This window comes from Crocodylus siamensis, chromosome 1 (genome assembly GCF_052110815.1).
Source record: "Crocodylus siamensis isolate JL-2025a chromosome 1, ASM5211081v1, whole genome shotgun sequence".
Lineage (NCBI taxonomy): Eukaryota > Metazoa > Chordata > Crocodylia > Crocodylidae > Crocodylus > Crocodylus siamensis.
The window spans coordinates 124,800,806-124,823,657 of record NC_143395.1 but is presented as its reverse complement, the minus strand read 5'-3'; the positions used below and the strand labels follow the sequence as shown (position 1 = coordinate 124,823,657).

At 43.2% G+C, this 22,852-nt stretch overlaps 2 protein-coding genes and 1 pseudogene across 4 annotated transcripts in view; 2 read left to right on the top strand and 1 right to left on the bottom strand.

The window, feature by feature from the left end:
• Positions 1–1,631: 1,631 nt before the first annotated feature.
• LOC149873286 (uncharacterized) lies at positions 1,632–14,869 on the top strand (annotated as a pseudogene).
• A 155-nt stretch (positions 14,870–15,024) lies between these two features.
• Positions 15,025–22,603, bottom strand: GTF2H5 (general transcription factor IIH subunit 5). Of its 3 annotated transcripts, none has more exons than XM_090042123.1 (3): positions 22,508–22,603; positions 19,633–19,750; positions 15,025–15,417 (listed from the first exon to the last, which is right to left on the bottom strand). In XM_090042123.1, exons 2-3 carry the CDS (start codon positions 19,665–19,667, stop codon positions 15,237–15,239), a joined length of 216 nt encoding a protein of 71 aa, XP_089898249.1. In that variant the 5' UTR covers positions 19,668–19,750; positions 22,508–22,603; the 3' UTR covers positions 15,025–15,236. The 3 variants fall into 3 exon arrangements, with proteins under 3 accessions (XP_089898249.1, XP_089898241.1, XP_089898259.1); XM_090042115.1 differs by lacking the exon at positions 22,508–22,603 and adding an exon at positions 22,374–22,498; XM_090042133.1 differs by lacking the exon at positions 22,508–22,603 and adding an exon at positions 20,637–20,752.
• Positions 22,486–22,852, top strand: part of SERAC1 (serine active site containing 1) — a 53,149-nt gene continuing 52,782 nt past the window's right edge. The window contains exon 1 of the mRNA XM_090042072.1: positions 22,486–22,610. The gene's annotated coding sequence lies outside the window, so the exon portion shown is untranslated. The remainder of the gene's footprint in view (positions 22,611–22,852) is intronic.

The window sequence follows — 22,852 nt, the reverse complement described above, 5'->3', positions numbered from 1 at the left end:
ATAGACAGTGTGAACCTACTTAATGGTTATACTGGAGTAATACAACAATAACTCCTAACTCAGGCTCTAAGAGATCCAGGACCAAAGTATGACGGTAAAGCTCTGCAGCTCTGGTGCCAGGCTCCCTCCCTCCAGGCCACCTCTTTCCAGGGGGCAATTACACACTTCAGTCTGCAGATCCCTGGCCTGAGCTCAGGTTGCCTCTGGATCCTCTGTGACCTGAAACAGGCTAGTTCCTCAGCCCACCTACCTGCAGGCTGTTTCTGAATATCCCCCAGTGCAAGTATCACCAGAGTTAGATGACAGCAAGCAGCTTTCCAGGCTAGCTCTGTCCCAGCTCTCATGCCATCCAGTACTTCTTCCACAGTCAGCTCTGCAGGCTGCTGCTCCAGATTGCCCTGCAGCTTCCTGCTCCTTCTAGACCAGAGGTATTAAAAATACTGCCCACAGACTGGATCCAGCCCATACATCCATCTCACTTGAAGGCAGAGGCACTGAGTATGTGTGAGCCCAAGGGCCATGGCCCCCCTTAGAAAGAGGGCTATCACCTGTAATGCGTAAAACTTTCCATATGTCCATCATCTGAGGCCCCCTGGCAAAAATGAAAAGTCGGTGCCTTGTCCTGAGGGTGAAATGTGGGGCTGGGGCAAATGGGGGAGGGGTTTGCCACCAAATTCCAAATAATGTCACTTCTAAAAACAGTTAAAGTCCCCTGAGTCCAGGAACTGAGTCTTGACAAAAAAAACACCGGATATAATCGCAAACATATTACAATTGCAAGAGCTGGCATTATTGCATTTATGCAGACAGCTATATTTGCTGTCTTTTTTCCTTTCTGCCTAAACGTTACCACAGGTGCGATGACTGTTAGAAAATTATAGTCTTCCCCTTATTGCATCATGCACAGCAGAATGAATTGAGAAGTCTATCTAGAATTGGTAAATGTAATTAGCAATTAAAAGAAATGCAACTACAATGCATGTTCTTTTTAGGTCCCAGTTTTACAGTGCACTTCTTCCAAGGTGTGGCGTGTCTTCAGCTCTGATGGAAACAACTGTGAACTCCTACTGTTCAGCACCTTGCAGGAGCTGCTCATCACATGGCAGGATTGAGCTCTAAAGATAGAATTCATGCCTATGCAGAGGTCTAGCTAAATGCCAATGCATCACTCAGGTCCTGTTTTCAAGATGTATGTGGAACTTGAGGGGTGTGCAAGTTTTGTGCTGGGCTTCAGCATATGAGGGGGGTGGAATTTCGTTTAATATGGACAAGATTGTAAAGTTAACTCTGAATGAAAAGTGTGCCACAAATGCTAAAAGATAGTGAGAACTGAAGTCCTTAAATTCAAAGAAAAACTTCTCAAATTGCCAATATAAATATATAATTATGACTTACATTTAAAGATGTGACTATATGTAATCTCTTCTGCATGCTACCATCAATATTCATGCTATATAGAGAGACTTAATGTATTTTTAATTACCTTTCTTCCTACCTTAGCTTCTGTCTCTCACTAATGTGGATGCATTTCCCGACTCCTAAAAAAAAAAAATGTGTGGAAAGAAAGACAATGCAAACTCACAGCTTATCTTTGGCTACAGTGTCAATGTCATTTACTGAGCACATCTGATATAAAATTACCCTCATAGCTTCTCCCCAGGTACAAGATAGCAAAGATATACACAATCTATCAGTGGAAATGAAAGATGCAGATATAACTGTATTATAACAGGAAGTTTTTTGGCAACATTTTCACAATTATATGCATTAGCATAAAGCTTTCAGAATCATAGACATTATCATAAAAATCAATCTTTTATTGGACCTGTAATTGGTCAAATTGCTCGGCTATAAATATATATGCTGACTCTTTGATTGATCTTTATTCAGAGAGTAAAATTTAATGGCCAAAATAAGAGTCTCTTTAGGTGAATTAACTCTGAGTATTACCAAAAATCTGGGTACAAGCCTTCCAGTGCTGTGACATTTTGTATGCAAAGTACTGAGAAAATTTCCTTGCAAGCCTGCTTCAGCTGCTAGCTACTGTGCCACATCAAAATACTTACGTAATCGTACGCTTTTTAAAATTAAATTAACTGTCTTCTCCTTTCCAGAGATATTTCCATGTGGCCTGAATACAGAAATTGTCGAAAGAGTATGTGACAGAGAGAGAGGGAGAGAACGAGAGGGAAATAATGACTTTATCAGCATAAACTTGAGATGAAGTCACAAATGAGTTACACAGGATTTCCCAAATGAGTGTTGACAAAAGCCTTAACAGTGTGCATTATCATGAGTTTTCTAGGTTTTAAGTATGTTACAAAAACTATTTTAGATTTGTTCTGAAGAGATTTAAAAATATTATTAGGACTTTTTTTTTATATTGTTCAATCTGTATAATTAAGTGCTCTAGATCCTGATCCTGTACCCTTTAGAGTGAATAGAAATCTGTTCTATGGTCCTCAGTTACTACCATCCTTGCTGCTATGACTTATTTACCTCATTTCTGGCTTTGCCACTAGTGTCAAAAGTCTAAGTGTAGCAGCCCATAAGGCTAACATGGTTCTACAGCCAGCAGGATACAATGGAGTGATACAGACAGCATATATCTAGCTAGATATATGCCAGCCACGTTTGATTCTCCCAAACTAGATTGGCAGTTGCCTATTTGCACCTGGGTCAACTCAGAGCAACCTTTGACATGTGCAGATGCTCAAACTCAAGCCTCTGTTGCTTGAGGTGTTCTGCCATCATGTTCCAGAAACAACTAATTTGCTCAGCCCAAACTAATGAATACCACTCCAACTATACCACACCATATTATATTCATTATTTACCCTATTATTTAACCCTTATCTGCCAGATATAGCCATGCAGGAACATGCGGTTTGTGGTACTGCAAACCTCTTTGCAGTGCCACAAACTGCACGTGTTGCACAAACTGCTTGCAGCTAATTAGAAGCCCTAGGGCTACCAGGATTTTGAAGTAGCAAAAAAACTCCCTAAAAAAAAGTGTAACAAAGCACACCAAAGTGCTGTGTGCCAGGACAAATGTTGAGATAAGTGAGCAGATAACCCAGGGCTGCTTGTTCCCCCATCTCTGCATGCTGTGGAGCCCCCACACTGTGGCACCCTGAGCCCCAGTCAGCCACCCTTGGCTGACTGAGGCAGTGTGTCTTGAGGTGGGGGAGCAGGCAGGCCTGGGCTGGCTGCTCCCCTGTCTCCATGTGCCTGAGTGTGGGGGCTCCTGGGCTTGAGATGGGGGACCAGGCAGCTCCCTGTGTTCTGTGAACTACATCTGGTCCATGGAGTGCATATTTGACACTGCTGATCTAGACCAGTAGTGGCCAACCTGAGGCACAAGTGCCACAGGCAGGTTCTGCATGTAGCATGCAACAGATCAGGGAGGAGACGGGCAGCACAGCAGCAGATAGAGCAGGAAGGCAGAGCAGAAGATGATGCAGGGAGCAGAAGATGATGCAGGGAGCAGAAAGCAGAGCAGGAGTTTGGGCAGGGGGCACAGAGACAAGGAGAGCAGCAGATTGGGCATAGGAAAGGATTCAGAATGGCACTCAGTGAGGATGTGAGGTTAATTTGTGGCATGCCTGCCACAAAGCTTGGCCCCCAATGGTCTAGAAAATAATAAAATGCCTTCTTTGCTTCAACATCTTTTCCAGGCAGCCAATTCCTGTGAAACTCAATGTTAAGCGTGCCAACCTACACAGAGGCTGACAACTTACTTTTGCTATCATTTACTCTGTCATCTCAAGTGCAGAGGTCTGTCTGATGGACCTAAATGTTCTAGCTCTGCTGATGAAGCACATTGGAGCAGTCCTTTGGAATGCGATATATTATATAGAATAATATATAATACAGTATATTGTTATTTACAAAATAGGACACATTGTTTAGCAGACAACATAGCCTTCACAGAACCTAACAGACCTTTAAAACGTTGCTCCCCTCTCTGATTTTTGGGACCAGTCAACAAGTTTGCCCTTAAGAAACTATTTCTGATCAAAGTACAGTCTGTAACACTTGTTGTCATACTGAATAGTTATATAAAAATGAGTGCTAGAATTTAATATTCAAAATGCATAGAACAGTGGAAGCCAACCATAATGATGCAAGAAAGGAAGAAAACTCACAACTGTGCACAGAAATCGGCCTTGCCAACAGGGAATGTTGCAGGAAAGGAAAATACTTTCATTATCTAACAGCTCATCAGATGGTTATTGGTTCAACAATTCCTCTGATTGATTCTGTGAAGAGTGATTTCTTTCTGATCTATGACATTTGATCAGTGCCATTAATAGAAGTTTTAATTAAAGAAAGAACTTCCCTGATTTTGAGACATCAAGAGTCTAATGAGAATTGTTTTATCCTAATATATTGGGGGGAAATGAATTGACAGTTTTATGCTCCAGCACTTCACAAACACAAAGCCCATGAGAATTTAGCACTCAACATGTATAAATGTTTTTAGTAAGCAAACAATAACTTCATATTTAGGCTGCAATGATTAAGCAGAATTGTGATGCTACTTGGTAGTTCTCAAGGTAACACAGCAGTGGATAATATAGTTTTACAGAAGCGTATGAAATAATTCTCCCACAGGATCATGCAAAAATTGGGGTAATTCTTCTCTTCTGGGTGCTGGTAGTATAGCCTTGCCAGAGATTATTTTTATACTTAAGGGTCATACAGTATTTCCACATACTACCTCTTGTAGTTGAAATGCTCCAGGATAGATCAATCAGATGCTAGGGTTTTTTTAAAAAGTCTTTTTGGAGGAGAGTAGGACAGGAAAGACATCTTTCAAGGTACATATACAAACACATTTAGTTACAAAGATTGTACAGTGTGCCTTAGCATCAATATATTTCTAGAGAATATTTCCAGAAAAAGCATTACTCATTTGTTTTCTCAGAGATGCTGCCTCTCTCCTTGACTGTAAGATGTTTTAGATGAGGAAACACACCATTGGGTGCAACTGCTTACCCTTCTTTTCTGGAAGAATGCACAGCCTCAATGGCCGGGGTTTTCCACAAAGTATTTTGTAGAAGCACCTTACCAATGACACACCACCGAGTCAAGAGACATTAACTTGCCACCACTACTGTCAGCAACACCAAAGGGCACACAACTTCCACTATTGCTTGTATGCGGCTGTAGGAAACTCTATCCTGCTCTCTAGTGGGCAATATGACCTGGTAGGGATCACAAAGACCTGGTGAGACGCCTCACATGATTGGAGCATAGTCATAGATGGCTACACCCTGCACAGAAGAGACCGAGCAGGGAGAAAAGGAGGAGAGGTAGCTGCAAAAGAGTGGTACACCTCACTGGAGGCTGACATTGGCTCCAAAGATAAGTAGCCTGAAACCCTCTGGGTCAAGCTTCGGGGGGGGAGGCAGGGAAAGAAGGCGAGAGAAACCTAACTGTGGGTATTTACTACAAGCCACCAAACCAAGGGGAGGAGACCTTGATTTGGAGTTCTCACAAGAACTGACAGAGGCTGCATATGCAAGGGACTTGGTTGTCATGAGTGACTTCAATTACCTAGATTGGGAGGAACACTCGGTTAGGTCAGATCAGTCATGTAGCTTAACTGTAACCGAGGAGCTCTTTCTGACCCAGGAAGTGCAAGGGCCAACCAGAGGTACTGCTCTCCTAGACTTGGTCTTGGCCAAAGGAGATGATCTGGTGTGTGGCTTGACCATTGAGGGTACCCTGAGCAACAGTGACCATAAGCTCATCAGGTTCACTGTCTGCTGCAAGGCTGACAAATCAATTAGCACAACTGAAGTCCTGGACTTAAAAAATACTGACTTCAACAGGCTCAGGGCATTAATGATGTGGGACCAGGGATGGAAGGTGAATGGGGTGCACGAAGAGTGGTTGTTCCTCAAGGACATGATCCTTGAAGCACAAAAGAAAACTGTTCCTGTGAAGTGGAAAGTAGCAGAAGGACTGGCAAGCCCTCCTGGCTCAATAGGGACATTGTGGTCATCTTGAAAAATAAAGAAGAGGCATACACACAGTGGAAGCGAAGGACAATCCTCAAGGAGGACTATACAACAGTGGTCTGCACTTGTAGGGAAATGATTAGGAAAGCTAAGGAGGCAACTGAGTTTAAGTTAGCAAAGGGAGTCCAAGACAATAAGAAGTCCTCCTTTAGGTATGTAGAGAGCAGAAGAAAAACAAATTGAAGCATGGGGTCCCTGCTTAACACCTCAGGACAGCTGGTAACAGACACTCAGGAAAAAAAACTGAACTCCTGAATGCCCACTTTGGTTCAGTATTTCACCAGACCAAGGGGAAAGACAAGCGAGATACGAATCACAGGGGGCATGGTAGGAATGATAGCTTTCCCACTGTGGAGGCTGAGCTGGTGCAAAACCAACTAGAAATGCTAAACATTTATAAGTCAACAGGACCAGATGGACTTCACCTGAGAATCCTGGTGGAGCTGGCTGAAGTCATTGTGGAACCCCTGGTGAAACTCTTTCAGAAATCGTAGCACACAGGGGAGATCCCTGAGGATTGGAAGAGGACCAATATCGTGTCCATCTTCAAGGGGAAGAGGGAGCACCAGGGCAACTATAGGCCAATCAGCCTAACCTCCATCCCAGGGAAAATCCTGGAAAAACTCATTAAAGAATCTATGTGTGATATGCTTGTTGAGGGTAAGATTCTGAATGACAGCCAACATGGGTTCATCGTGGGTAGGTCTTGTCTTACCAATCTCATCTCCTGCTATGATCAGGTCTCTCACCACCTGGACATGGGAGAGAGAAGGTCAACATTATATACCTAGACTTCCAAAAAGACTACATAAAGGAAGCCAACAGACAACTCTCTGACACCACCTACTACAAAGAACTACAAGAAGATCCTACTCCCCTTTTCACCAAGAAACTCAACAATACCATCAAATCATTTCCATGAGGACTACAAGAAAAACTACAGACCTTGATCCCCCCGCTATCTAACTAAGGGACTTTTTACATGCTCCCACAAACAAGGGAACCCCAGAAGAACTATCATATCCAACCATGGGACCCTAACTGAGGAAATACCAGGTTTCATTGAATCAATCCTAAAACTGCTTGTCACCCACAGAGCAAGTTTTGTCCAAGACACTACAGACTTTCTACGCAAACTTAAAAACAGACCACCTTCCCAGCAGCACCCTTCTAGCAACCATGGACGTTACCAGCCTGTATACCAACATTCCACACCAGGATGGCATCCAAGCCTGCCTTACATAGCTACAGGAAGATATGTAGATTACAACTCAGAATACAAGCCCAAAGGTATTACTGACCTTATACACTTCATCCTCACACACAACAATTTCACTTTTAGTAACCAACACTTCCTCCAGACGATGGGAACAGCTATGGGCATCAAAATGGCCCCACAGTAGGCCAACTTTTTTATGAGCCACCTGGAAGAAGATTTCCTGAAGAACTGCACCATCAAACCCTTGCTATACTTAAGATATGTAAGATACATCTTCATCATTTGGACTGAAAACCTGCAATCTCTGATTGAGTTCCATCAGAAATTCAACAATCACCATCCCTCCATCCAACTTCCTCTAGAATACTCCAGCACCACCTCCTTTTTAGATATGGTGATCACTATCCATAATGACAAAATACAGACCACGTTATACAAGAAACCCACAGACCAACATACGTATCTGCACAGAACAGGCTATCACCCTAAACACACCAAAAAAGCTGTGATATACAGCCAAGCCCTCACATACCAACCAATTTGCACTGAAAAGAACACCCAGGATTGCCACCTCACCAATCTTAAAAAGGTTTTCACCCAACAAGGACACGCCTTCAGAGAGGTAGATTGCACATTTGAAAGAGCCACCTGGATACCACGGGAAGAACTGCTGCAGTACAGAAGAAAAACCACCACAAATCGCACACCGCTGGTTATGACATATCACCCCTCCCTCGAATCTATATGGAAAATCCTCAAACAATTGCAACCCATACTAGAAAGAGACCCTATTCTTAATGAAATCTTCCCAGAGCCACCCATCCTAGCTTTCAAACAAGCACCAAACCTCACTAACCTCATCACCAGAAGCAAGCTTCCTCAGACACAGAACACACCAAATGGATCCAGACCATTCCATGACAAAAAATGCAAAAACCGCCAACACATCTCCATCACCCCCACAATTACTACACCCCACAACAGAGCCATCAGCATTCCCAGATCTTACAGATGCACCTCCAGAAATGTAATGTATCTCATCCAATGCACCAAATGCCCTGATGGAAAATACGTAGGAGAGACCAAACAACAACTGCATGCCAGAATGAACGCACACCGGAAATCTATCAAAGACAGGAATACCCAGTTACCCAGAATACCCAATGGGGGCACATTTCTCACAAGAAAATCACTCTCTCTCCAATCTCTCAGTCCTGATCCTCAAAGGAAACTTACGAAACACTTCCCAGAGACGAGCCTTTGAACTCCATTTCAACAACCTCCTGGATACTAAAAATCATGGACAATATAGACATTGGATTTATGACACATTATAACCTGCTTGACTTCTGACTCGTCAGGTACATCTCTCCACTACTCATCCCCCTTCTCTCCCCGACACCCACCCTGTCTCTCACACATTGACTCCTCAATCTACATCTTCACTGACTGCCTATCTTGCATGCATACAAGCCCAGCCTCTGGCTTTACTTTTCATTCCACCCAGGAAGAGCACACACCAACTGCTGAAACTTCCTTAGCCTGATGAAGGGTTTTTGAACCTGAAAGCTTGATTAAAAATTGTTTTCTAACTATTTAAGTTGGTCTAATAAAAAATATCAGATTCACCCAAAGAACCTTGTCTGCCTATGTCCTTAGACCAACACAGCTACAACCTACACCCCTGTAGACTTCCAAAAGGGTTTTCATCTAGTATCTCACAATATCCTTGTGGAAAAATTGGAAGACTGTGGGCTTAACTGCTCAGCAGTTCAGCAGGTGGAAAACTGGCCACAGGGTAGGATCCAGAGAGTTCTCATGAACAGATCTGTTGTCCTGGTGAGAAGAGTCCAGTGGTGTCCCTCAGGGGTCCATGCTTGAACCGGTATTTTTCAACATCTTTATCAATGATTTGGATGTGGGGGTGAAAAGCTCGCTGGCCGAGTTTGTGGACAACACCAAGTTATGAGGGAGCGTGGTCATGCCAGAAGATAGGTTGCAGATACAGGTGGACCTGGACAGGCTGGAGAGTTGGGTGAACCGGAACCAGATGAAGTTCAACACTCAGAAGTAAGGTGCTCCATCTCGGGGCAAACAAACCTCAACATACCTACAAGCTCAGTGGCAACAATTTGACTTGCACCACAGCTGAAAGGGACCTAGGGGTAGTGATCAACCATTGCATTAATGTGAGTTGGCAGTGTGATGCTGTGGCCAGCAGGGCAAACAACACGCTGGCATGCATTAACCATTGCATCTCGTCCAAACCTAAGGATGTGATAGTCCCACTGTACTCCGCACTGGTGAGACTGCAGCTGGAGTAGTGTGTCCAGTTCTGGGCGCCGCACTTCAAGGATGTGGAAAAACTTGAGAGGCTCCAGAAAAGAGCCTCCTGTATGATCAGGGACTTGCAAGACAAGCCATATGAGGAGAGGATGAGGGACTTGGGCCTCTTCAGCCTACAGAACAGAAGGCTTCAGCCTAGGGAGGGGACTTGGTAGTGGCTTACTGCTACATCAGGGGAGTACATCAAGAACCCAATGAACAGCTATTCACTTGGGCACCCCTAGGTAAGACCAAGAGCAATGGATACTACAAACTTCTGGAAGGCCGCTTCAGGCTCAATTTCAGGAAAAACTCCTTCACAGTTGGGGTGTCCAGATGGTGGAATAAACTCCCTCCAGTGGTGGTGCAGTCATCTACCCCACAAATCTTCAAAAGGAGACTGGACAGTCACCTCACTGGGGTCACTTGATCTACAAGGTCCCTTCCAGCCCCTAACAATCTATGAATCTATGTGCTGGAGAAGATGGAAACATGATGGACCAGGAAGGACTAGGATTAGTGGAACTGTGGGAAAGAATATGGAACTGAAGATTTTTTGGTGGAAGAAGAGTACAGAATTGTTATAATTTCTTTTATTTGTATTAAGTAACACTTAGAAGCTCTTATCATGAACCAGGTTCTCCAGCACCCCATGTGTGAAATGCTATATAAACACAGAACAAAATGACCGTTCTTGCTTCAAATAGTATACAGTATAAGAAAAGACATCATATGGTACAAGCAGACAGAGGAGTATAAGGAGACAGTACTGGTTGACATTCTAGGCAACAATCTTGGCCAAAATAGTTACCTTCAACAAGTGATTGAATGGAATAATTTTGGTAATTACTAAATGGTTCGATTTACCTTTCTAAAAATATTCTATAGTCATGGATCTATGTCTCATTCATAATATGCATCTCAAATGACACTATTTCTGTATAGGCCAAGGTCCATATCTTATCTATGGCTACAGTATGCCACTTCTAAATTGCCATGCTTCATTGCTGACTCAAGTGGCAAACTGTTTTGCATAATCAGAGATTTCCAGAGATTGATGTTATAAAACTATCAATATTTGATTGCAAAGCACACCTCATGTCCTGTCAGAACTGTATAAAAGAACAAAATGGACTATCAACCATCCACAAAAAGGGCCAAGCTCCTTTATGTGAAATCAAACAACACTCCTGACTAACATTCAATAAAAAGCAGGCTTTCCTATGTGCACATTCAGCTTTGACTTGGCAGCAAATGCATACCACTGTGCTGATGAGAGACTAATGGATGATAATGCCACAAGACAAGAAAACAAAGCCAGGAACAGAGTCGTCCTGGAACATTTACACTATTATTGTTTAGTATATATGCCTTTGAATACATCATCACTGGGAAATCTCAGTTCAGCATTAACCCCATTAGGTACTAATATTACTTTTTCTTTTCTCTATAAGAAGATACTGTTCACCTTCTCCACTACGTACTGCCATGTGATTACAAGTAGCTGTATGAATGCTAAGAATGGTACTCATGTTAAGGGATTATGTTACCTTGATTCAGAGATTTAAAGACTGTTGTTTCTATGATTTTTTAGCACTGCTATTAAGTTTTTATTCCTAAAAAAATCTCTCCTTGCAACTGATTGGCAGTATTTTTTCCTTCTCAATGTACTTACAAGTGGTAGTTCTCTTCTGTAGAAATTCACTTTCTAAATAGATAGTTTGTTGCTTATAATATACTTAAAAGAACACAAGAATACAATGAAAGTGTAGAGCATTTAAATGCTAGTAAATGCTGAGTTCCTGTTAGTCTTCATAGCCCCAAATACTATACATCAGGTTTACCATAAACATATATACTTTCACATTGAGAAGTAAAAGACATCTGATTATGATGAAACAGTTTCAAGAAAGGAGTCTCATTCAAGTTTAAATGATAAAAAAAGATGTCCTATAAAATGTACATGACATACGTAACTGATATGATTCTCAAAACTATAATTGTCCCACTGGTAGCATAATCAACTCAGCATGGGACTTTGTCCCCCTCTAGCAGTGGCCGAGTCCGTAAGTATTTGTCTTGTGGCTTGAGTTCCATTTCTTAAAGCATGTGCTCTCCTAACCTAGCTCTAACAGGGTCCTGACCATAGATTCCTGTAATAAGGGACAATCATCTAAGCCTGTAAATGTTACCAAATTCAGTCTTTGAAGTAGGCTCGATAGCGATTCCAAGATATGGTAAGAGTACTTTTCTTCCTCACCAACTACACACAACTTTGTTTCTTGGATCAGAGACAGAGCTGCAGATTTGACCTTTTGATCAGTTTAAATGTATTCTTTTTTTCCATTGTTTCAAATAAAGATGGTGAGCTTATGAAAGGGAAACCAATGTGAGGCTTGCTGGGAGTAGGAAAGCCTCAGTCTTAAAGTCTGGATCCAGTTATAATTGCTATACAAAGAAAATGGGGCAAAGACCATAAAAGCTCAAACTCTACAAGCCAGGTAGCTAAGCATCTTCTTCCTTCTTGCCCCTCTATATTTCTTTGTTAACTCTTAAACACAAACAATAAACTAAAACTAAATGCATGTAACATGCTGATATAACACAAAGTTAAACATCACAAAAAGACATAACCCTTTAGATCAAAAGTTCTTCACAGACAGAATATTATAGCCTGTAATTAGTAGGGAGGTGAATAGTTAAACAATTAATCATTTAACCGATAAGCCCAGTGATAACCAATTATAGCTTACCAGTTTAATGTTTAGCAAGGAGTGGGGCACAATCCAGCAGGGAGGAGAAGGAAGGAAGGCTTAGTGCCCCAGTAGGATCTGGAAGGGGGCAGAACAGACAGGAGGAGCAAGGGGTGCAGAGAGGGGGGACTAGTACCTATAGCTAGGGTCCACAGGCCTCAGTGCAGTCTCTTGGAGCTTCCCTGCCACCTGCCATGAGCAGCCTGGGCTCAGGCCTCCTGGCTGGACACACAACAGCTGCAGAGCCAGGCAGAGGTAGGGGGTACAGCTCAGCCTCACAGTGCCCCATTCACCCTCCTGGTCTGCACCCAGAACCAGACAGAACACATCTGCCTGCCCAGATCATCATGATGCGTGGGCATAAGAAGCCAGGGCCCAGGAAGCTGCTGAGTCCCTGCTGTACTTCAGGAGGCTGGAAGCACCCTCCTGGTGCTGGGTTGAGCAGAGGCACCCCAGAGGGTGGGCCAAGCCAGGGGTAGCTATACCAACTAATCATTTATCTGTTGTAATTACAACAGATTAAACAGAATTTTTTTAAATTGTTTACATTCCTACAAGCTAGGGAGGGGTTTAATGAGAGCCTAAAAAAAAATAATTTGCTGAGGGTGCTCACCCTTTATTAAAACCTTGTTCGAAAATAGTTTAGGATTGTAATGCAGTCCTTTGATAAGACAAAATGGAAGATAAACTTCTGGAGTTTAAAGTCACGTCTAACACCTTTTACAAGCTAGATCAGGGCTGTTCAGCTTCCAGCTGGTGGACACTAGTGAGGTCCACACCAGAGTGAGCCATAGGTCCCCAGATTTCACACACTGTGGATGCCCCCACCCCCTATAGCTGTACTGAGCACCCCAACACAACCCATCTGGTGCACTTTGCACCTCCACCACTACACTGTGTGCCTATGACCCTCCCTCCTGCTGCAGTGTGCCTGCAACCCCTCTACTCTGCCCCGCCACAAAGGCACCCCCTCCAAGGCAATGTGTACCTGCAATCCCACCCTCTGCATTGCACACTGGTGCCCCACCACTACATTGTGTGCTGCAATTCCCCAGACCCTACATTCCAGGGCCACCCTCAGCATCCTGTGCTATCACATAGCCCCACTGTCTAGGGCAGAGGCACGAAGCAGCTCCAGAGGAGGAAGAGACAGCTCAGAGACTAAGCGGGCCTATATATGAGCATGTTGGAGCAGACTCAATTAATCGAGTCCACTGGAGAGTGGCAATTGCTGTGCACCAGCAGACTCCAGTGTCTCATATATCAATGCCCCTGTGCTTAAAAATGGCGGTGGGGGCACTTTAACTAAAGTGCCTCTATCATTTTTAAGCACGGGCTCTTGAAGCCACTCTAATTAAGGCTCCCCCCCCCAACCCATGTGTATAAATGCCCTCAGGCTGCTATTGCAGCCACACCCCACATCACTGCAGCTGGACAGGAGCCTGGGGGGCCACAATTTAACTCCACACAAGCTGCATGTGGCCCGCAGACTGCCAGTTGGACAGTTCTGAGCTAGGTTAAGACAGCAAATGCTTTAAAAGAATGAAACACAAGGCAGAAGACAAAATACGATTATTCACTTTACATAGTTTGATATATCTGAAAACCATGGTCTTCTCATGCATTTAATTGTCCTTAATAGAAGAGAGGATTTTCAGAAGCAACCGGCTAAAAGCAAATCATCTTTGGCAGCAATATCCCCATACTCCTGCATTCACAAATAATCACTTCTAAGTCTTACGGAAGGCACTATTTTGTTATTTTCTATCTTGGGTAGTATGGTCGGGGAAATCACTGACAGACCTCTGTGTCATACAGTACTTTATATCACGGTAATTTTCTCTGTGTTTTAGATAGTCTCTATGTTTTTAATGAAAATCTCAACAGATACCATTATGTATGCAGTCTTAACTTGGTGGATAGGCCAAGTCTGGAAGGGGCCTTACTAGTTCAAACTAATTTTTGCACTCCAGGAGAATTTCTGGGAGGCTTTCCCTTGAGGAGAAAAAAGTTAAGAAATCTTATTTTCCTTACATAGCTAAAACACCAATTGACTGTTTCCTCTTGTTTATGCAGCTCATCCTAGGTATGTAGTAACTACTCTTAGGACTTCTGCTGAATTTGCTTTATTTTTACAGGCTTATGGTATTGGTCCATCATTTGCAGGCATATTTCTCTATAATTACTGTTAGCCATATTCAGCTGAATAACCCTTTACATCTAAATTCCAATCTGTGTAGTCTGTTTTTCATTTAAATGTTAAATATAAAAAAATACAGAACACAACAATGATTTATGTACTACATTAGAGAAAAGCTATGCTAGAAAATGATTGATAGGTACATAAATGAGCTTAAACAGGAGAAAAAAAATGTTTCATGTTGTTATATAAAAATTTTAAAATAAGATCAAAGTATTTTATATTAACTTGCAAGGGATTTTTTATCAGTCACAGACTGTAACATTTTAATAAAGAAGCTTTAGTTAAAAATCTATTACTCTGTAATCTGCTCAACTTGCTCCTGAGAGAAGATGAAGCCCACACAAAATTCTAAGCACAACATGGTAAATAAGAAACAGTACTCCTTTATGTATTTTGAAGTCAGATCATTTGAAAATAAAAAATGGAAATGGTTAAAGGAACATTAATATTTCTAAACTAGAAGGTAAGCATCAAAAATCATTTGGGCTAGCAAACTCTGAAGAGTGTATTTTTTATTCAAGAGCATATTTCAAAATGAGAAAAATCAAATTCAGTTTAAGAGTGTTTAATAAGGAAAGAATCCATTTGAGTAACCACTTTTGTCTAGAACTTCCTCAGCCATGGATGTTGAAGAATAATAGAATCAATTCCACATCTATTGCTTGCAATTTTGGAGCGGCAAATTCCAGCCTCACTTTCCTAGACTCTTACTTCTGTGTAATAGGAAAAGAGTTCTGGTCCATTAACTCGCCCACTCTCTCCTGGAGGAAATTAACCAGCTCGGCCAATACAAAAACATGAGTTTCATCCAGGTCTTGTATGATGAACTTCTTTCCAAGGGCATTTGACTCATCTAAGTACAGCAGGAACTGCTTCATGGCTGGGTCACTGCAGAGACAAACATGCATTGAAATCTACCTCACTATCAAATGACACAGCAGAGTAACACATGAAGGTGAAAGCTTTACCATGCACACAGATATTGCCTTTGTGCTGCCATAATAATCCACCTCCACAGGGGATTCCCAGAGTATGCATGCGCAAGGGGGGTAAGGTGGAGAGGGGGCAGCATGGGGATTCCCCCCTTTGCAGACAAATGTTACAGATCAGGCCACAGCAACAAGAGCCATTGTCAGGCTCTGACCAGGTCTGTTTCTTCTTTCTGTAGCCTAAGAGTGCCAGAATTTTGACGCTGCTCAGAAAGCAATGTCTGTTCTTAGGGCTGCTTGTTATCTCCACCCATCACCACCAAAGGCTTTTCTAAAGAGTTGTTCTGATGGAACAGTGCTGTGTTTGCAACACTTTACGAAGGAAGCTAAGAACAACTTGAAAGACACAAGAGAAATAAAAGCTGGGTGCCTGACCTGAAAACAACCAGCCACTACATTGCTGTTATAAAATGACAGTTTTATTAAAACACAAACAATGCAGTTTAAGCTTAAATTTGTTTATTTTCAGGACTATCATGTATTAACAGGCTCAGTTTACATATTCCTTTTCTGGGCTACTCAAAACCAGGAAAAAACATATTTGGCTAAAATTAGTGTAGCATAGCAGAAAAGGATTATTGAATATGAAGCAAAAAATGGGGCTTAAAAGCTTTTCTGCAAGTATCCCTTTATTTAATAATTTGACTTTACTTTCCCAAGCTTCAATCTACATTTTTATTACAGTGTTTGGAAGAATAAATGTTCAACATGTTATTTGGCGACCCCATTTTCTTCTAAGGTGGCAGCCTGCAGGTTTTATTTAAAAGCTAGCAGTAAAATGTTGGAAGAAACAAACAACATTTAATGAGCGGATGCTGATACAACATATAATAAGAAAAGCCATACTTACAAGATTGTGTGATACAAAGTAACAAAATGAAAAAAATTATAAGCAGTAAGCACTGTGTTCCATGAATATTTTTAGCAGTCTAAACTTCACACCATTCTAATGCTTTTACAAACATAGGAAAAGCACTGTTCAGTGACAGGCAGTTTCAAGAGTCTCTCTCTCATTCTGGCAACTGGAACATCCTCAGGCCAGAGACACTGTTGGAAGTGTATGTATTAGAATGAAGTGGTTCAGAATCTTCTAACAGAAATATTTTCAATGTTAGTATTTGACTGAACAGAGTATGTCATATTTATAGAGTTCCTTGAGATATTATTGTTATCTACATGGCCCACTACTAAAAAGCTTAAGAATAAAAACTCCACACATTTGGGTGAAACATGGACCACAAAATGGAGGTAATTCTTTTAGACAGTGTAGAAATCATTTTAGATATTGGCCTCAAACATGTAGAAGCATGACCTGGGTGAGGAAATAAGCTTGCAGGGTACAGAGAGAAAAGTGAAAAAACTTGTAAATTAGAGCTTCTCTAAAGAGGTTACATATAATTTGCCTTGACAAGTCTGGAGAGAAAATTAAAAGATAACACAAAAAAAAAAAGATTGGATAATTGAACACGATAAGCATGTGCATCTTAATTTACTATTCATCATTCTTCCACACCCAGCTGTCCTGCTTCTGAATCTTATCCAACTACAGGTTACTGACCCAAAAAACTGATAGCACCAGGATGTTAGCATTTGCTTGCTGGTTAGTGGTTTGTGTGAAATTAATTAGCAAGTCTCAGGCCAGTTCCCATGACACAGATGTCAACACTACAAAAATCATCACAACTGGCATTAATTGGAGCATCATTTCACAGTCTCAGCAGAAAGGCTTTGTTCGTCTATTTGTTGAAGACTTCAGTATATTTCAGTACTCAGTGCAGTCCCACAAAATGGGGCTTAGCATATGCATCAGAAGGGTGGAGAATCTTTCAATGCAATGTTTTCTAATGTATTTATTGCAGTATTATACAGTGCAAAATTCAACCATGGTTGTTTATTTCAACTGACAACTTCAGTCTCCATCTGGCACCTTTTATCAACTCTAAAAATGAATGCGTGTGTGTGGGGAGAGGTGTCTTTTCAACAAAATACAATGCTAAGCATGGTCCCAAAAGTGCAAGTACTGGAAAGAGGGAATTGCTTTTAAAAAACTATTCAGAAGTAATACTCCATACACTCATCCGAGGGATGTGTGAGGTACTGGAAGCCTGGAGATGAGCATGTCATGGGGTAGAGTACAGACAAATGTTACTCTCAACTGCAATGCTACTCTGTTCTAAGAGCAGAGATGGACTCATATTAAGTTGACCCTGGAACAAAAGTGAGACTAAGGTAACTAGTAAATGTAAAGTGTCTCCCTTTTATCTGGGACTTTGAAAATTCTTGTCAAATCCTGTCAGTTGAGACTAAACATTTTGGCATAAATTATCATAATAGCTCGATATGACTTAATTATACATGTCAGAAACTTCCACTTTCTCCCTCTGACATTTGCCTTATTTTCACAAAAACTAGAACACTAGAACAGACTCTGCTTGAAAGCAAAAATAACTATACTATAGGGAGCATCACTGTATGTACATTGAAAGATCCACCTCTACTAGATCTTCCAAACACCCACCCACATTTCTTTCCTTTCATTTTGCCCCTCCTATTTGTTTCTACTGCTCAGGCTTTTTTTACTCCTGAGGAAAACGATCAGTGGAGAGAACTGAAGCAAAGCTAATGATTTTATGCAAAACAAAAAACAATGCTAACTGTCACCAAAAACTGTTAAAATAAGAACACAGCAATGACTGGAATAATTACATGAACTGGCCTAAAGGTATTCATTAACATAGCATAGTAGGTCTGATGGTAGTTAAAGTATAAGCAGAGATTCTTCACACACGGCTACCCCAATTCTGATTACCATATTTAATTTAACAAAATATTACTATTTTTTCTCTCAAAGGAAGCATTTGGGCCAACTCTACACTTTTCTGGCTGATCTGCCAGAAAATCTTGGAGTGCACCAATACCCAAAGTACCTCTGCAGTAGTAAACCCCCACAGTTCCATTGAGTGGATGAAGGACTCTGCCAGTGCCCAGCAGGGAATATATGTAGAATCCCCTGTGCCTTTTTCTAAGGTCCCTTCAGCAACTGGTACCTTCCCAGAGTGCACCTTGCACTCTGTCAGGACAGCAGCTGAACCAAGCCATGTCGAGCCACCAAAAGTGCATGGATGGGCACACACATACTGGTGGGCTGGGAGTGCAGGCAACCGTCTGATGATCAAGACTTGTAAAGAAGACAAGGCCTTCCACTCAATCACAGCTAAATTGGGCGACCATCAAAGTAGTCACTTATGGTTCCGCTCAAGAGACTGCAAATTCTGGAAGTCTAAATCCACAAGAAAACCATCTTAAATGATCCCAAGACAAATGTTTAAATGTGCTGTGGCCACTTCATACCTCATTGCTGTGGACTTGCGTCACAAAACCCTAGGGGCTCAGAATAGACCACACTAGAACGCTTCTGATTCTTGTGGCTGTTTCAGGCTGTTCTAGCAGAACACATGATAAAACATATGCCTGGCCACCACCAGGCTCATACAAGCAGATACCACAAAAATCTTGATTTGAGCTCAATGAATTTTGAGGACCTGAACCTTAATCACTAATTTAAGGGGAACTGTTTAGATTATGTGCAGCATACTGGCTGTTTACAAGCAATAATGTATTGTTTGCATACTAATTAAACCCATTTTTCTAGATTACAAGCTACAGTGAAAATTGCATACTACTATGGCTCACGAAAGATGTCTACCTGGGGAAAGGAGGAGGAGAAGAAAAGAAGAAAGGGTAAACAAAGAGCAGATATGGCCTGCAGACCCAGTGAACAGAATGTATCACTTAGATACAATCAATAAGACAACTAATCAACTAGTCTGTACTCTTATTTGCAAAGGGCATCGAGAACAAAAACAGAAAATAAGCAAGTGTAAGGAGAAGGCAAAGAGATGGAAAAGCAATGAAAACACTCTTGTGTAACATATGCTTTTCTTTCCCCTTCCCATGATTTTATATTTTCTTGCGTCTGCATGTTATTCCACATCTTAATTATGATGGTATCCCTGGAGCAGGAACTGAAGTGTCCATGGGTTCTGAAATATTTTAAACTTTAGTGTTACTTCTACTAATAATAAAAGAAAAATAAGTACACCTGACAACTAACCATTCTATAAGAACACCTTTCAGGACATTCACCATCTTCTCACCACTTTACAAAGGCCAGAAGGGGCAGGCAATGAAGGCAGGTCTGGCTCTGGAATCTGCGTGATATTGGTGAAAACCTAAACAGACCAAACCAAAAAAAATCAGGCTATAACATTTTCCAAAGGAATATCATAGAAAAAACACACTTTGGGCAGCTGTCTTTCACCCTCTCCCTGCCTCCTCTCCTACCTTCTCAGTTGTAGATGTAAAACAGAGCAGAGAGCTAGGCGTGTCTGTTGGCTTAGAAATAGTATTTAAAGGTTTGTTTTTTGGGAATTGGCTTACAGACAGGGTAGGGGTGGGTGTGTGTGTGCGTGTGTGTGTGCGTGTGTAAGAAAGGTTCAAGATAAGCAGCAGGGGTTAACTGATTTCTAAGAATCTGGGTCACGCAGCCTTGCAAGTAGACAGGCTGTCTAACACAACAAGGCCAACAAGAACCCATAGTCTGGAAAACAATCTGGGAACAGAGGGAGTATGTACTACACTGCCCATAACACAAGCTTTGAGGAACCAGACCAAATTAGGAGAAAGCCCAGAAAGCTACGTGGATGTGTGACCACAGAGAGAGATCAATCAGTGACAGCCATGGATAAAGAGTCATCAGGAGGGAAGGAGAATATAAAAGCAGAGACTTGAGAGTAACAAAGGGTTTCCTCCCTGTCTCCCAGGAAGGGTCACCCAGGCCACCATGGACAGAGGGAATACCACCAGCCCGTCTCATCCACCCCACTAGAGGTGGGGCGTAGGCCTCAGCCTCCCACCTCCAGACTTCTGACATAGGACACCTAAGAGAGAGCATCAGAGTGGAGGCTGTGTCCTGGCTAGATGTACTTTGATGAAAGCACTAAGATTAGGCAGATGTATAGAATTCCTTGAATGCTGTATTGGTCCTTTTCTATTATCACTGTGTATCAATAAATTTGCTTATTATCAAAAGGTTGTGGTTGGTCTTAGGGTGCTCACCTCCCCCTCCCCTGACCAAGGCCTCTGGGTCTTAAATTCAAAGCCAACAGTGTCGTAGAGTGCATGGTGTTCTGGGAATAACAGTTCTTCAGACTGGCAGTGGAGTTTGCTGCTCCCAGGAGAAACTTTCAGACCATTTTTTGCCTCCAAAGCCTATGTCCAGAGAGCAAGAAAAAAGGCTGAATTTGTCAGAAAAAAAATGGAGATCAGCTCTACAAAACTATGATTCCCATTTCCAGCACTGGCAACGTATATCAGAGGCAGGAAATGAGGCTGGCAGCTGGCAGGCAGCAGAGACGGAGGCAAACAGTTCTTGTGGCACAGGTGCCCTGCTTGTCCACTCCATGTTACACTACCGACCTCTTTACTGACCAAAGTGAGCATTCAGAGTTTGCACTGACACATGCCCAGGCCATCCTGTAATGAACCATATACACAAAAAACAAGCAAAGACCTAACCTAATTAAATCTAGCTCACGCTGTTGGCTGAGAACTGCCAGGATCAAAAAAGGGCTGGACCCTTGCTGGAGCCACGATGCTCAGTAAACGTGGAAAAAACTGTGGTGGTGGCGGCAGTTTTTGGTAACCACTTTTAGTACCCCAACAGGGCAGGTGGGAGAGATATGGCACAAGCTTTAGGGTACAAATGACACCCATCATTAGACACTAAATAAGTGTGTGCATGCATGTAGGTCTGCCTGTGAATAGATACATATGTGCATGTGTGTATTTATCTGTGGATGTATACATACATTGTGCATCTGTTTGTGAATATACACATGCATGCATGCATGCATTTGTTTCTGGATATACACATTCACGCGTGCGTGTTTCTGGATATACACATGGACACGTATGGAGAGATGACTCAAGCAGGGTACAGGGCCCTGCCCCCAGACGCCAGGAAGCCAACAGAGGATTTGGCGGTGGGGGCGTGGGGCCATGACCAGATGTGAAGCTGGCGACAGTGTGGAATCAGCATGGCCATTCTGCTCAGGTCCCCAAGAGCACAAGGCCTGGGGCAGTTGCCCCGATTCGCTCCCCACTAGGGACAGCCCTGTGCGTGCGTGTGCCTGCCTATACACGAGGATATACAGCTGTATGCGTGCACGTATCTGTCTATACACGTGCAGGACTGTCCGTAGGTGGAGCAAATCGGGGCAACCACCCTGGGCCCTGCAGAGCCGGAAGGAGCGGCCACAGCAACTCCTCACTGCCGCTAGCTTCACGTCTGGCCGCTTGGCCAGACTCTGTCACCAGCTTTCTTGCATCCGCGGCCAGGGCCCTGCCCAGGCTGATTTGCCCTGGGCCCCGCACCCCACTCAATCATCTCTGTACACATGCATATACAAATGCACATGTGCATGTATCTATACATGTACTTTGACATGCATGGACACATGCCAGCCTGTACATACAGCTACACTCATGTCTGTGTGCACACGTGTCCATCTACACACATAGCTGCAGATATGCATGTGCGAGTGCGTCTGTCTAGACATGAGGATACGCAGCAGTGTGCATGCACGTGCCTGCATTTGGCTTGGGCGCGTGTCTATGTATAGGGCTGTACACACGTGTGTACTGAAACCCCTGGGTCGCCAACGGGACCAGGCCCCAGGCGGAACCAGGCTCCTCCGCGCCTGAGAAGCAGGACTGGCGCCGCGCCCCTCCCTTCGCGCCCACCACGTGATGGGTGGCGGTTGGGGAGCCTCGCTCTGCCCTTCCCCTACCTACCGGCCGTTGGTTCCCCTAACGACAATAGAACCCCGGCCGCCGCCTCCGGTTTCCAAACAGAAAGCAAACTCCCCCTGCGACCCACGCGCATGCGTAACCTCAACTCCTCCCCCACTCACTTCCTCCGCGCTCACCCCGGGTTGGATGAGACGCTCGGCTGGCGTCATTGAACACGTCGACCTCCCGGAAGTAGGGCACGAAGGAAGGCAGTGTTCGCGGCTGCGGCATGCGGGGCAGGTACAGCGCGGGCGCGGCCGGAGGGCGGAGCCTGAGGGGAGGGGGAGGAGTCCAGGCAGCGCCCAGGGTTTCCAAGCCCCCTTTAGGTATGAAATCCACCCTCCCACCCCCGAGAGTGGACTCTCCCGTGAGTGACGCTATTTCTCTGCCTGCGCGAGCTCCCCTCCCCCACGGCGCGTAACTTTGCGTCACGTGTCGCCGGCGTTCACCGGCCGTTTGAGTTCGTTAACCGCTGATTAGTC

Bases quoted from the DNA above. Each gene is read 5' to 3' on its own strand.
- GTF2H5 (XM_090042123.1), bottom strand. From the start codon at position 19,667: ATGGTGAATGTCCTGAAAGGTGTTCTTATAGAATG. The intron at 15,418-19,632 runs GTTAGTTGTCAG...TTGTCTCTGCAG, and splicing joins AAAGGTGTTCTTATAGAATG to TGACCCAGCCATGAAGCAGT.